This window comes from Pseudopodoces humilis, chromosome 4, assembly GCF_049639895.1.
Source record: "Pseudopodoces humilis isolate 2021_Gansu_Grassland_sample_001 chromosome 4, ASM4963989v1, whole genome shotgun sequence".
NCBI classification, from domain to species: domain Eukaryota; kingdom Metazoa; phylum Chordata; class Aves; order Passeriformes; family Paridae; genus Pseudopodoces; species Pseudopodoces humilis.
In genome coordinates, this window is record NC_142203.1 from 76,232,294 (window position 1) to 76,243,819 (window position 11,526).

Sequence of the window (11,526 nt, forward strand, 5' to 3'; positions counted from 1 at the left end):
CAGTCTCCCTGCTATCTGCCGCTCGGGCTGTCTGATCGGGGCCTCCTTGGCTCGGAGGAGCCGCGGCAGCGCCGGGGCCGCCCGGCCCTTAATCCCCCGGCACCGCGCGGGGACGGCGGGGAGGCAGCGCCGGGGCCCCCGGGAAGGGAGGGGGTCCCGGAGGTGGGGTCGTCGCCCCCTCCCCTAAATACAAAAGGAAATGCATAAACCACGGCAATGGAAAGTTTTTGTGCGTGTTCAGGGTTTTGTTGTTTGTTGTGGGTTGGTTTTGTTTTGGGTTTTTTTGTTTTGGTTTTTTTTCCTCCAGAAGGAAAAAAAAAGTTTTGTGGGCCGGGAGGTGAGTGGGGCTGCATCAACGTATCCCTGTATCCCCTCCGTACATGCATTCCCTGCATCCCCTCCAATCTCTGCAACACCTCCAGTCCCTGGATCCCCTCTAGCCCCTGCACCCTTCCCATCCCCTCCACTCGCCACATCCCTGTATCCCGTCCATCTGCTGCACACCTTCAGCCCCCTGACCGCTGCATCCCCTGCATGGATGCATGCCCTCCACCCTGAATCCCCTGCAACTTTGTCTGCCCGCCATTCCCCTACATTCCCACATCCCTCCAAGCCCTGCACACCTCTAACCCCTCCATCTCCCGCATCCCCTCCATCCCCCGCCGCCGTACCTAGCTCGCAGAGCCGGCTGAGGTGGTGCGGGTTGCAGCAGACGAGCTCGGAGTGAGCCTTGCCGTAGGATTCACAGCAACATAACCGCTTCACTTCGGAGCAGTGGCGGAGGTCGGGCCAGCGGAACACCTTGCAGAGCAGCACGGGCAGCGGGTACCAGTGCTGGCCCAGCCGCGAGTCGGCCTTGGCGGGCAGCAGCAGGCAGGGGGTCCGCGCCCCGCCGCGGGACTCCACGGCGTGCAGCAGCCCCTCCAGCTGCCGCTCCTTCAGCCGCTTCAGCACGGCGTGGGTCAGAGCCTTCAGTTCCGCCTCCGCGCCCGCCGCCGCCCGCCCGCCGCGGCTTGCCTTGCCCGGGCAGCACCCGCGCCCCCCGCCCAAGTGCGCCCGGGGCTCGGCCACCGCCGCCGCCGCGCCGGGCTCGCCCGCAGCCGCCTCCTCCTCCTCCTCGCCGCCGGGCGCGCGGCTCCGCCAGAGCCGCCGGACGAGCACCGAGCGTTTGGTCCTGAACATGCGGGACGAGAGGAGGGGGCCCCGGCTACAAAACGGGCATGTCGTCCGCCGAGCATGAAGGGGCCGGCAGGCGGGATGCGGTGGCGGCGGGGGGCAGCGGCGGGGGGCAGCGGAGCCGAGGCGGGCTGGGGCATGCGCCAGTCCCCGCGCTGGGGCCGCGGGTCCCGCCGCCTCCCGCGGGGGGATGCGCCGGCCGCGCCTCCGCCCGCTGCGAGAAAATTTACAGAAAAACCGAATTGAAAAGAAAAAAACCAAAACTGAGAAAAGAAAAAGGAAAAAAAAAAGAAAAGGAAAAAATAAATGCGGGGGGAAGGGAAGGGAAGGGAGAGAGTCGTCGCTCGCTCCGGCTTTGCCCAAAAAAGCGAAGAAAAACGAAAAAAATCCCCGTCTAGAGCCCGCGGCGCCCGTCGCGGAGGCAGGCGGGCGGGGGCTGCCGGAGCCGCGCCGCCGTGCGCGGGTGAGGAGCGCGGCCCGAGCCGCTGGGGAGCCTCGGCCGCCCCGGGGCCGCGGAGCCCATCAACCCGCCACGCCGGGGAGCGGGCGCGGCGGCAGGGATGCGGCGCTGGGCAGAGCCAGCAGGCAAAAACAAAAAGAGCGAGCCAAAAAGGCGTCTATTAAAAAGGGTAAAAAGAAAAAAAAATATTAATAATAAAAGAAGAAAAACCCCAAAACACCAACCCTAAGGTTTGGACGTCGGTTTAAGCATCTGTCACAAAAGAGGCGAACGAGCGCATCCAGAGTGTTGTATCCCTTTTTAAAAGCCCAGGTCGTCCTGATGTGGGGGTTTCGGGGTGGGCTTTTATTTTTTTCCCCTCCTTCTTTCCAAAGGTTTAATCCACACGGAGTCTTGATCCGGCTGCTACGAAGAGAAAGAAAGGAAATAAAGAAAAAAAAAAAAAAAAAAAGAAAAAAAAAAAGAAAAAAAAAAAAGAGAAAAGTGGGGCTATGTCCCTTCCTTCCTGCCTTCCCCAGCAGCCGCGCCGGGCCGAGCCGGGCCCGCCGCTCCCGGCGGAGCTTACATGGGTGCGGGGGTGCCCGCCCGCCGCCGACCCTCTCCCTGCTGCCGGCGCCTCTGCCGCGGTGCCTTTTTTTTGCTCTTCACTCCTCCTTCCTGCCTTCCTTCCCCTCCTCCTCCTCCTCCTACTTCTCCTCCTCCTTTCGTGGGCTTTTTTTTTTTTTTTCCTCCCCCTCCCCCCCCCCACCCCCCCTCCGCTCTCCGCAGCCAGCCGCCCTCCCCGCACCTCCGCCTTCCCCCGGGTGCGTGCGGGGGGAGCGGCGGGAGCGGAGCCGGCGCGGTGCCTGCGCCCTCCCCCGGCCCCCCCGCACCGGCGGCGGCGGCGGCTTCGCAGTGCGCAGCGGCTCGGCCCGGCCCGGCCCCGGCCCCGTCACGTGGGCGTCTAGACACCGTGTCGCTCCGGGGGAAAAAAAATAAATAAATATATCTATATATTATATTTATCTCCAACCGCCTTGCGCAAGAGGCGGCTCGGGTTGCGGGGAGGTTGTGGGTCCGCGTGTCCCCTCCCCAACCCCCCCACTGCCGCGCCCCCCTCCCGATGCGTCCCTTCTTACCTGCTCCTGGGTTGGGGGGTGCGGGGAGACTTGGGGTGTCCCCACCCCCGCACCCCGCGGGGCACAGGGTGGGGAGCTCCCGGGGCTGGGGTGTGCCGGTGCTCGCTGCAAATATTGGAATATTAAAACCAAATCAGCGTAAAAATTTTAAAAATTTATATGGCAATGGGTATCGAACAAGGGCACATCACAAAAAGCAGTAACAACAACAATAATAACAATAATAAATATTCATAATAATAATAATAAATAATAATAAATAGTAATAAATAATAATTTGTGCTTTTACAGCACCTGTCACCAAAGGACAGGAAAATACTCCGTGGAGGCTCGGTACAGTCCGATTCCAAACACGAAGCAGAAATGACGGGCATGTTGCACTTCGGTACTCTCCTTACGGGTACTACTAGCGGTAACAACCCCTGGCACCCTGCGCGCTCCGCAGATTCCCCCATCCCAATTCTGGACCTGCAGAGGGTGAGGAAAACTGAGCCACCAAGAGGCTGCGCTCTCGTCCAGCCTTGGTGCGCTCTTCGGCCGAGCTGGGAAGTCCGGCCAGACTTCCTAGCGCCAGGCTTGGCAGGGCAGCAGAACTCCCCAGGGGTCCCCGTCCTGCACGCACTCCCACGGAGGAGCAGCTCCTTTTTCACAGAATAACTGCGGGCGGATGAGTTGCTTTAAGGTCACTCTCTGAGGCAGTTATCGTGTCGGAAGTAGGAGCCAGGACTCTTAAATCATGGCTGCTATAAGCAAGTCCAGTTCGAATCCAAAGCCAAAGCCAAATCCAAAATGAACACGGCCCAACTAAACGTGACACCTGATAGAGCACGCATAAAACTAACATCCCGTGCAGGCAGGGTAACCCAGGGGTGCGTGGCCTGGATCCCTGAATTTGGGGTAGGCAGGAGGGCAGGGATAATTTAAGTGCCAAGTTGTGCATATATTCACATGGGCAGGTCAGGGATGCTACAAACAGGCCTGGCATTTGCAGAATCTGGATCTAAATTAGTCAGGAAGTGGCTACATTTGGGGGCAAGCTTATTAAATGTTCACCAGACTGTACCTAGCCAGGTACAAAATCTGCTCAAAATCCAGATAAGTAGTTGGAAAAACACTGGAGAAGGGAAGAATGTTACTTGCTGGCATCAGAAAGCATAATTTAGGAATCCTCATTACAAAGCCAGAGTCTGAAGAAGGCAATAGACACCTTGCTTCACCTCCAAATAATTAAAGTCAGGAGGGAAGGCTAGGGCACAGCTCTACAGTCTTCAAGTGATAGCAGGGACCAAATCAGAACAGCATCAGCACTTGGTTTTGCACATGCAAAAAAGTACCACTGCTTTTAAAATTATGCCTTCTGCACCCTGAAAAATGGAATTTGGGTCATATTTTTAGCTCAACATCTTGTCCTACAGCCTCACTTCATCAGAGAACCTCAATCTCTTTCCCCTGTGATGTATTTGGTAAATGGGGGTGGGGGGGAAGAGTTCCTTCTCATTCCACTGTTTGCTGGTGAAAGACATGCTGTACATGTCCATTAATCCATACATTATACTTCTTAATTTTTCAAAGCATGCCAGGCTGTTGTAAATGAGATTAAGTTCTCCTTTTTTTTTTTATTTTCCCCTTGGTAGCTCCACTTGCCTCAGCACTGACAGCCACGATTACTTTTTTGTCATGAAGGCAGTGACAAAAAAGCACGGTGTGGTGTATGCTGTGAAGAAGTGGAGGACAGGAATGGGATCCAGGAGTTAATATAATTTTTTGGCCCTGCCATAGGTTCTCCAGGTGACCTTGGGCACCTGCATTTCCCTGTGAGTAGGGACCTGGTCTTTCGCACCTCTGGTTTCCCATAGGTACAGCTGGGCCATCAGCACTTGCCTGGTTTTGTGATCTCTGCAGGTGAAAATTGCCCCAGAAATGCTAAATATTAAATAACTGATAAAGCAGTGCTTTCCAATTAACCCTGCAAGCTTGTTTAAACAGTCCATATGTATATGCCCATATGGAAAATACAGAAATAAGCATAATGAAGCTGATAAGGATGGGAACGGGACCTGGGCTGAGGGGATGCTTGGAAAGCAGGGTGATACCCACAGCCTGCCCTGCTCTGGATGTACTGCTTGAATGTCACCCTGAGCCAGAAGCCTGTCCTGAAATGCATGAAGGGCACTATTAATCCCTGAGGAGAAATAAAATATGTTTGAGTCATAGAATTCAAGAATTGTTTAGACTGGAAGGGACCTTAAAGCTCATTTCGTTCCACCTCGTCTGTCAGGTCTGGGACACCTTCCACCTGACCAGGTTTCTCCAGCCCTGTCCAGCCTGGCCTTGGACACTGCAGGGATCCAGGGGCAGCCCCAGCTGCTCTGGGCACCCTGTGCCAGGGCCTGCCCACCCTCCCAGCCAGCAATTCTCTCCTTCTACAAAGTCTGAATCTCCCCTAATTTAGTTTAAAACCATCACCCCTTGTCCTGTCACTTCTGGCCCTGCTGAAAAGTCTCTCCCTGCCTCTCTTTTGAGTGTTGAAAGGATTTATACAATGTATTGCATTTGGATATTGTGTTTGCACAACGTATTGCATCCCTCCTGCCAAACACTTTCGGTCCTGGATGTAAAATCCCTCCGAACCCACCCTCCCCAGCCCCAGACCTCCATTCTCACGGGGGTTTCTGGGGACCTTTCCTGAACCCAGCTGGCTTTGAAGAGCTAAAGCCGAGTTAATTTGCATTGCAATTCAGCCTTTGACAGACAGTTGGAGCCAAGGCACTGTTAACCTAATTGTTTTGCTAACAGCACCAGGGTGTGAGACTCACCAAAGGCACTTCCAACAAAGGGGATAAAACCAGACTTGGAAAAAAAAAAAACCTTTTCCTGACATCATTACCGGGCACAAACAAACAGAGCTGATCCCTCTTCATACACTTTCCAGGCGAGGGTCAATAACAAACACACTTTGCTCTTTTGGGGGTATGTCTCTCCTTTTCACAGCAGTGAAAAGCCAGACAGGGGAGGTAGGAGAGAACAAGCCAGGCTGAAGGCAGGGCAGAGGCAGCGCAGGCTGGCTCCTGGCACTCTCCCATCCTTTTGTGCACATTAGGAATTGCTAAGCTTGTGGCCCTGCTTCTATTTTTATGCATTATTTTGAGAGCAGAGCTCTCAAGCAATGTTCAAAGTCTGGGTTATGAAGCCGTTTTGGCTGTAGCCAGTCTCCTTCCACTCCAGTAGCTCATGTCAAGTGAGCAGATTCAAGCTATGAGACCTAGGGTCTGCAAAGAAAAGCATTCTTCAGGCAACCTCCCTGTGTGGTGAGAGGTGAAGGGAGACAAGGATCTCATGCTCACTCCTGTCACACAGTGCTGCGGGCTAAAATCACCATTTCAGAGCTGGTGCTCCTGGTTGCTGGCAGCGATTCCAAGGCTGGTCTGTCAGAAAAGGATTCAGTAAAAGTGGGTACAAGGGGAAAGTCACTGCTCCCGCCTCTGGGGTCCAACAGCAGAGGGACATGGGCCTGCTGGAGCCAGCCCAGAGGAGGCCACGCAGCTGCTGCCAGGGCTGGAGCCCCTCTGCTCTGGAGCCAGCCTGGGAGAGCTGGGGCTGCTCCCCTGCACAAGAGAAGGCTCCAGGGAGAGCTGAGAGCCCCTGGCAGGGCCTAAAGGGGCTCCAGGAGAGCTGCCCAGGGACTGGGGACAAGGCCTGCAGGGACAGCACCCAGGCAATGGCTTCCCAGTGCCAGAGGGCAGGCCCAGCTGGGATATTGGGAAGGAATTGCTGGCTGGGAGGGTGGGCAGGCCCTGGCACAGGGTGCCCAGAGCAGCTGGGGCTGCCCCTGGATCCCTGCAGTGTCCAAGGCCAGGCTGGACAGGGCTTGGAGCAGCCTGGCACACTGGAAGGTGTTCCTGTCCATGAAAGAAAGGGTTAGAATGAGGTGAATTTTAATGTCCCTTCCAGCCCACACCATTTTGTGGGAAAAATAAGAAAAAAGCACGATGAGATGAGATGTATCCTTGCCTTTGTTCCCCAGCCATGGGGAAAACCATTCCTCTCTTGAGCCCTGGTGGCTGGACCATCCAAATCAAATGTCCACCAGTAGCTGTGAGAGGCACCAGTGCTGTTCCTGGGGGGCTCATTCCAAGATGGAAATATTTTGATTCATCAGGGCACTCACACATGCCTGACTCTGACTATGTGCTTTGCTGGCTGAAATTTTGTTAGCTTTACCAGCTGACCACACAGATGTTGTAGTGTTTAGGTTTGGTAGCTAGAAGGGGGTTAAACACAGTGCAGTCTCCCTTGCACCAACATAAAGGAAATTATATATATAGATACATATTAAAACTATATGTCTCCCTAATTTTAGTAGGACAATTTGCTGTTTGCAATGTAAGATGCTGGTGTAACTGCATCCATCAAAGAGGAATGTAGATGGTGCAGGGATCAGGACCCAGTGTGCTGCAGGAAAAGGAAGAGTGAGCATAGGATGCTGTCAGAGGGAAAGTGCTGCTGGCAAAAAGGATCTGGTGTCCCATGGCCACGACAAGCCAAGGTGGGCCACAGGAGCAGTGCCTGCCCTCCGTGCCCTCTCTGGTGGTCACTCACTGATATACTCAGTGTCCACAGAGCTGCCACAGCTCTGCCCCTCAAATAACCCATGGCAGCAGTGCTGTGTCACCAGTGGGGCCAAGGGTCAGCCCAGCTCCTGACAAATGTCACCAGTGGGATTTACGACCAGGAGGTGAGAGGGATTTAGGTCAGACAGTCTGGGAAGGGATGATGGTGGAGCTGGGCAGGAGAACACGGTGTAATTTGGGAGCCACAGCCCAGGCAGAGGAGACACAGGACTGTTGGAGGGAAGATGTAATGGGGAGGAATGGAGACAGCTGCAATATTTGATTTTACAGATAAAGGAAAGCTTGAAAATCCCTTTCACTGGGACATGCTATGCTGAGAAAAAGGCTGGCTTCTTCCTCCAGCAGTCCAACCCAGAGATCTCAGTGCCTTTGGCATTTACCTGCACCTAGCTCCTTAGGATCTAGCAAAGTCTGACCCAATGTTAATAAAAAATATGCAATGTTAATGCACCACTTTAGTTGTAACTCTTCATTTGTATTGTATTACCTGTACTTCTGTGTTTCAGATGTCCAAATTAGTAATACAAGTTTTCAGATTGGGTTTGGTGTGTAAGCTCTCAAAAAGTGAATTTTTTCTTTCTGTAACAGCAAAGTGGCTCTGCTAGAGCACTTCAAAGATAAGCACATGTGGAGTGTATAGCTGGTATCCCTCTTTCAGTGTTTCAATCTCAGTAGTGTAAATCCAAATCCTCTTTATTTCAAGTAAGTACATTTGCATGAACAGCAATGTTTTATTTGTAGTTACCTATGGGGATATCTGGATCAGACAATGGGCTGTATGGAAAGAGCTGGGGCTGACATGAGAAGTAGGGGTTTTTGTTACCCTGTGATTCCTCCTCCTGACACCTCAGAGGAGACCAAGACTTTCTGGTTTCAGCCACATTTACCTGCAGACCTACCCATGGCAGGGAGACTGGAAATCTTTAAGATCCCTCCCAACCCAAACTACTCTGTGCTTCCTCGATTCTAGGACCTCAGGGTGTATCCCAAGAGAGGATCCACTGCCTCCTGGACTCTGGCATATACAACATTGCAACACCAATGCCCAGGAGCACTGGGGAAGGGTGGGGTGTTCATCACTTAAAAGCAGCATTTTAGTCCCAATGTTATCAAGCCAGTCCCTGAATTCTGGCTTTAGGGGACTTTATCAGCTGCTGAGAGATGGGCTACTCAGGTGCAGCCACAAGGCAGGGATGTGCCCTTCCTCTTACCCAGAAAAGGAGACTGAGGTGCCACTGACCTGCAGATCAGTTTACCAGCGGGAGGAGACCACAACTCCCTCACTAAAATCAAACAAAACCACCCCAAACCCTTTTTGGCAGAAGGAAATAGTTGTAAAAGGGATGGGAGAGTAGCAAGCAAGGCAAGAGGAAAAACTCCAGCTTCTGTACTTCCTATTGCTGGCAGGTAGGGGTGTAATTTTGGAGTTCCTTCCTTTTTAATGGGATAGGTCGTAACCTTACCATCATTTATGTGTCTCTCTGTATTTATTGCAGTGGCCTGGCCAGATGCACTGTGGAGCTGATTTCTCTCCCTCAAACATTAGTCATGTCCTCACAGATGGCAATATAACAGCCTATGTTTTTCACAGACTTTACCAAGCAAAACTCCCTGTGACACTAATGGAAATTTTTGTCCAGTCAGAGACAGGGATCGGCCTGTTGTAAAAAGAAAATTCTCATGTTTATGGTGAGTTGTTCAGTATCAGTGTTCCTCTTTCTGACCTACAGCTTGACATAAAAAAATAATCCAACTATCAGACATCTGCAATCAAGGACTTTATGAAGCCCTGACCTTTTCCATGTGGAGTATCGCTGCTGCACTGCGCAAGTCTGCTGCAAGGAACACAGTCTGGATTTCTCATCCTCAAATCCAATACAAATACTCACTTAAAAATAACAAAATTGTTAGATGCTTCTTTATATTCCAGTTCTCTGGGAGCATTATAGGTCAAGATTACAATATCTTGGACTTATATGTGATATGCCTTTTTGAGGTGTGTGAGAGAGAAGGGGGAAGATTCATACAAATAATTAAAAGATGCTTCAAAATCAGGACAGCTGAGGCAAGTAATGTCTTTTTATCTGCAATGACTTAGTCACGAAATACCTGCATGGGTGAAAAAAAGGAAAGGTAGATGCTGTGCTAGTAGGGCACAACTGAGAAGTGAAGCATCGTTTTTCAACAGTAATGATCCAGGTGGAGTAATTAACCACTGGTTGTGGTGGATATTTTGTCAATAATAATTGTGAAATGAGGTTTTGGTGGTATTCAGCAGATGAGCTCCAGCTGGTTTAAACCTGTACGGGTGCAGGGAGTCTTTCTGCCCCGAGTTACTCAGGTGGGTAGTCTAGACAGTAGGAATAGCTCCTCATACCCGATAATTTATGAATTAGTAGAGCCAGTGTATTAAAACAGATAATTGAAAAGTCCTCATTTGTCTAAATGTAGGGTTGGGATTCTTTAATAACTTTTTCCAAACATTAAACCCAACAGAAATGCTTTCATGACAGTCTTGCACATGGCTTTGTTCCAGGAAAAGCAACCTGCTGGGAATTGATTTTTTTCTCTGAAATTTCCAAGTGATGGAAATTGCTTGAGAATGGGAGAGTAGCTAGCACTAAAATAAAACTGAAACTCTCCCTGATAGTCACTACCTTCAGGATGAGAAAATTTCTTTCAACTTCAAGTAAGGGAGTTTCAGGTAAACAAGAAATATAGGATTGGACAGGAACTGACTTCCCTGATTTCACAATCCAAATTGCATAAAGTGAAGGAAAAAAATAAGTATTAGAAGTAAAGTGTAATTTAAAGATTGGATTTTCAAAAGCACATTACCCAAACCTGCACATTCATTTTATCTGGAGGGAAGAAGGCACGCCATCTGATAGCAATGATTAATCCAAAGGAGGCCCAGACTTGTTCTCTTCATTTAAGAGAAAAAATTACATATTCTGTGAGGAGGTAAAAACAGCTGTGCTGACTGAGACAGCCGTGGCTCTTCTAGAGATTGCAGAACATGGCTCACCATCTCCCATACCTGTTAATACCTGAGGTTTTTTTCAAAGACATAAAAGTAACTTTAGGTCTGAAATATCCAAGGTGTATTGGAGACATCTTTTTTTTTTTTTTTTTCATTTTATGATTTTTGGGGGGTTTTCTGGCATAATTTAACGCCACAAAGTCAAACCACTCAACAGCACATATGGAACAGAGAAGGAAATTGATTTACAGCATAGAGGAAAAGATCATAGTAATGGATCCTACACTAACTGTGCCTTCAAGTTCAGAGAAAGACTTTAGATATTGAAGTGTATCAATTACAATCAGCAAAATTAAAAAGGTTTTCATTTGTTTGCTGGTCCTAGTGAGGGTACTTAATTGTGACCTCATCCCAGTGCTTTCCAGTACTCACCTGCCTCCCAAATCACAGAGACAGGGAAGAGCACTTCACAAAGAATTAAAGGATGACTTTATAGCCATTGTTTAAAACCATAATTAACACGGTGATTAAAGCAAAAGTGAGACAATTACCACCTCCTAAAGCCCTTAAGAAATCTGAGCAGCAGACCTCCTGACAGACTTTCTGATATCACAGGCACCATAAACAGTGCTTTGAAAGAACCACCCCATTCACAGCCCCACAGCTATTGTTCTTATGTGCTAAGTATTATTATTACTATTATTATTATTTATTATTAGTATTGTTACTCTCTCTGTTCGTGCTGATGTGCTAGGAAGTCAGCAGCTCAGGTTTCTCAAGATTGTACTGACTCCTACAAAGAGTAGTCTCACCTCCAAAGAGTGTCTGTCAGTGGGAGTTCAGAGCTCTCAGGGCTTCTCCACCAGCACTCGGTCCGATGGGAAGATCACAGGATCCTGGGATGGTCTGGGCTGGAAGGGATTTTAAAGCCCATCCAGTCCCACCCCCTGCCATGGGCAGGGACACCTTCCACTAGATCAGGTTTCTCCAAGCCCCATCCAACCTGACCTTGGACACTTCCTATGATAAAAAGGACAGACTGCAACGTCTCAGCTTCTTGGGTCACAGCTAGAAACATGATGACATGCTGTCCTGATCCCTCTGGGGAGACCTAAGTTGAGTCTCAGTGCATCATCTCCCTCTGTCTCACATCAGTCC

The 11,526-nt window shown here is 50.5% G+C and overlaps 1 protein-coding gene across 4 annotated transcripts in view; it reads right to left on the reverse strand.

The window, feature by feature from the left end:
- SMAD7 (SMAD family member 7) overlaps window positions 1-11,252 on the reverse strand; it is a 37,115-nt gene extending 25,863 nt beyond the window's left edge. The window contains exons 1-3 of one of the 4 annotated variants that reach the window (XM_088054550.1): window positions 11,181-11,252; window positions 2,755-2,859; window positions 672-2,041 (exon numbers count right to left, since the gene is read on the reverse strand). In XM_088054550.1, coding sequence (XP_087910676.1) covers window positions 672-1,182 — 511 coding nt within the window. In that variant the 5' untranslated portion in view covers window positions 1,183-2,041; window positions 2,755-2,859; window positions 11,181-11,252. Of the gene's footprint in view, window positions 1-671; window positions 2,042-2,201; window positions 2,273-2,423; window positions 2,452-2,754; window positions 2,860-11,180 lie in introns of those variants that run through there. The other 3 variants (XM_088054551.1, XM_005528072.3, XM_088054552.1) reach the window with 3 other exon arrangements.
- Between the last annotated feature and the right edge of the window lie 274 nt (window positions 11,253-11,526).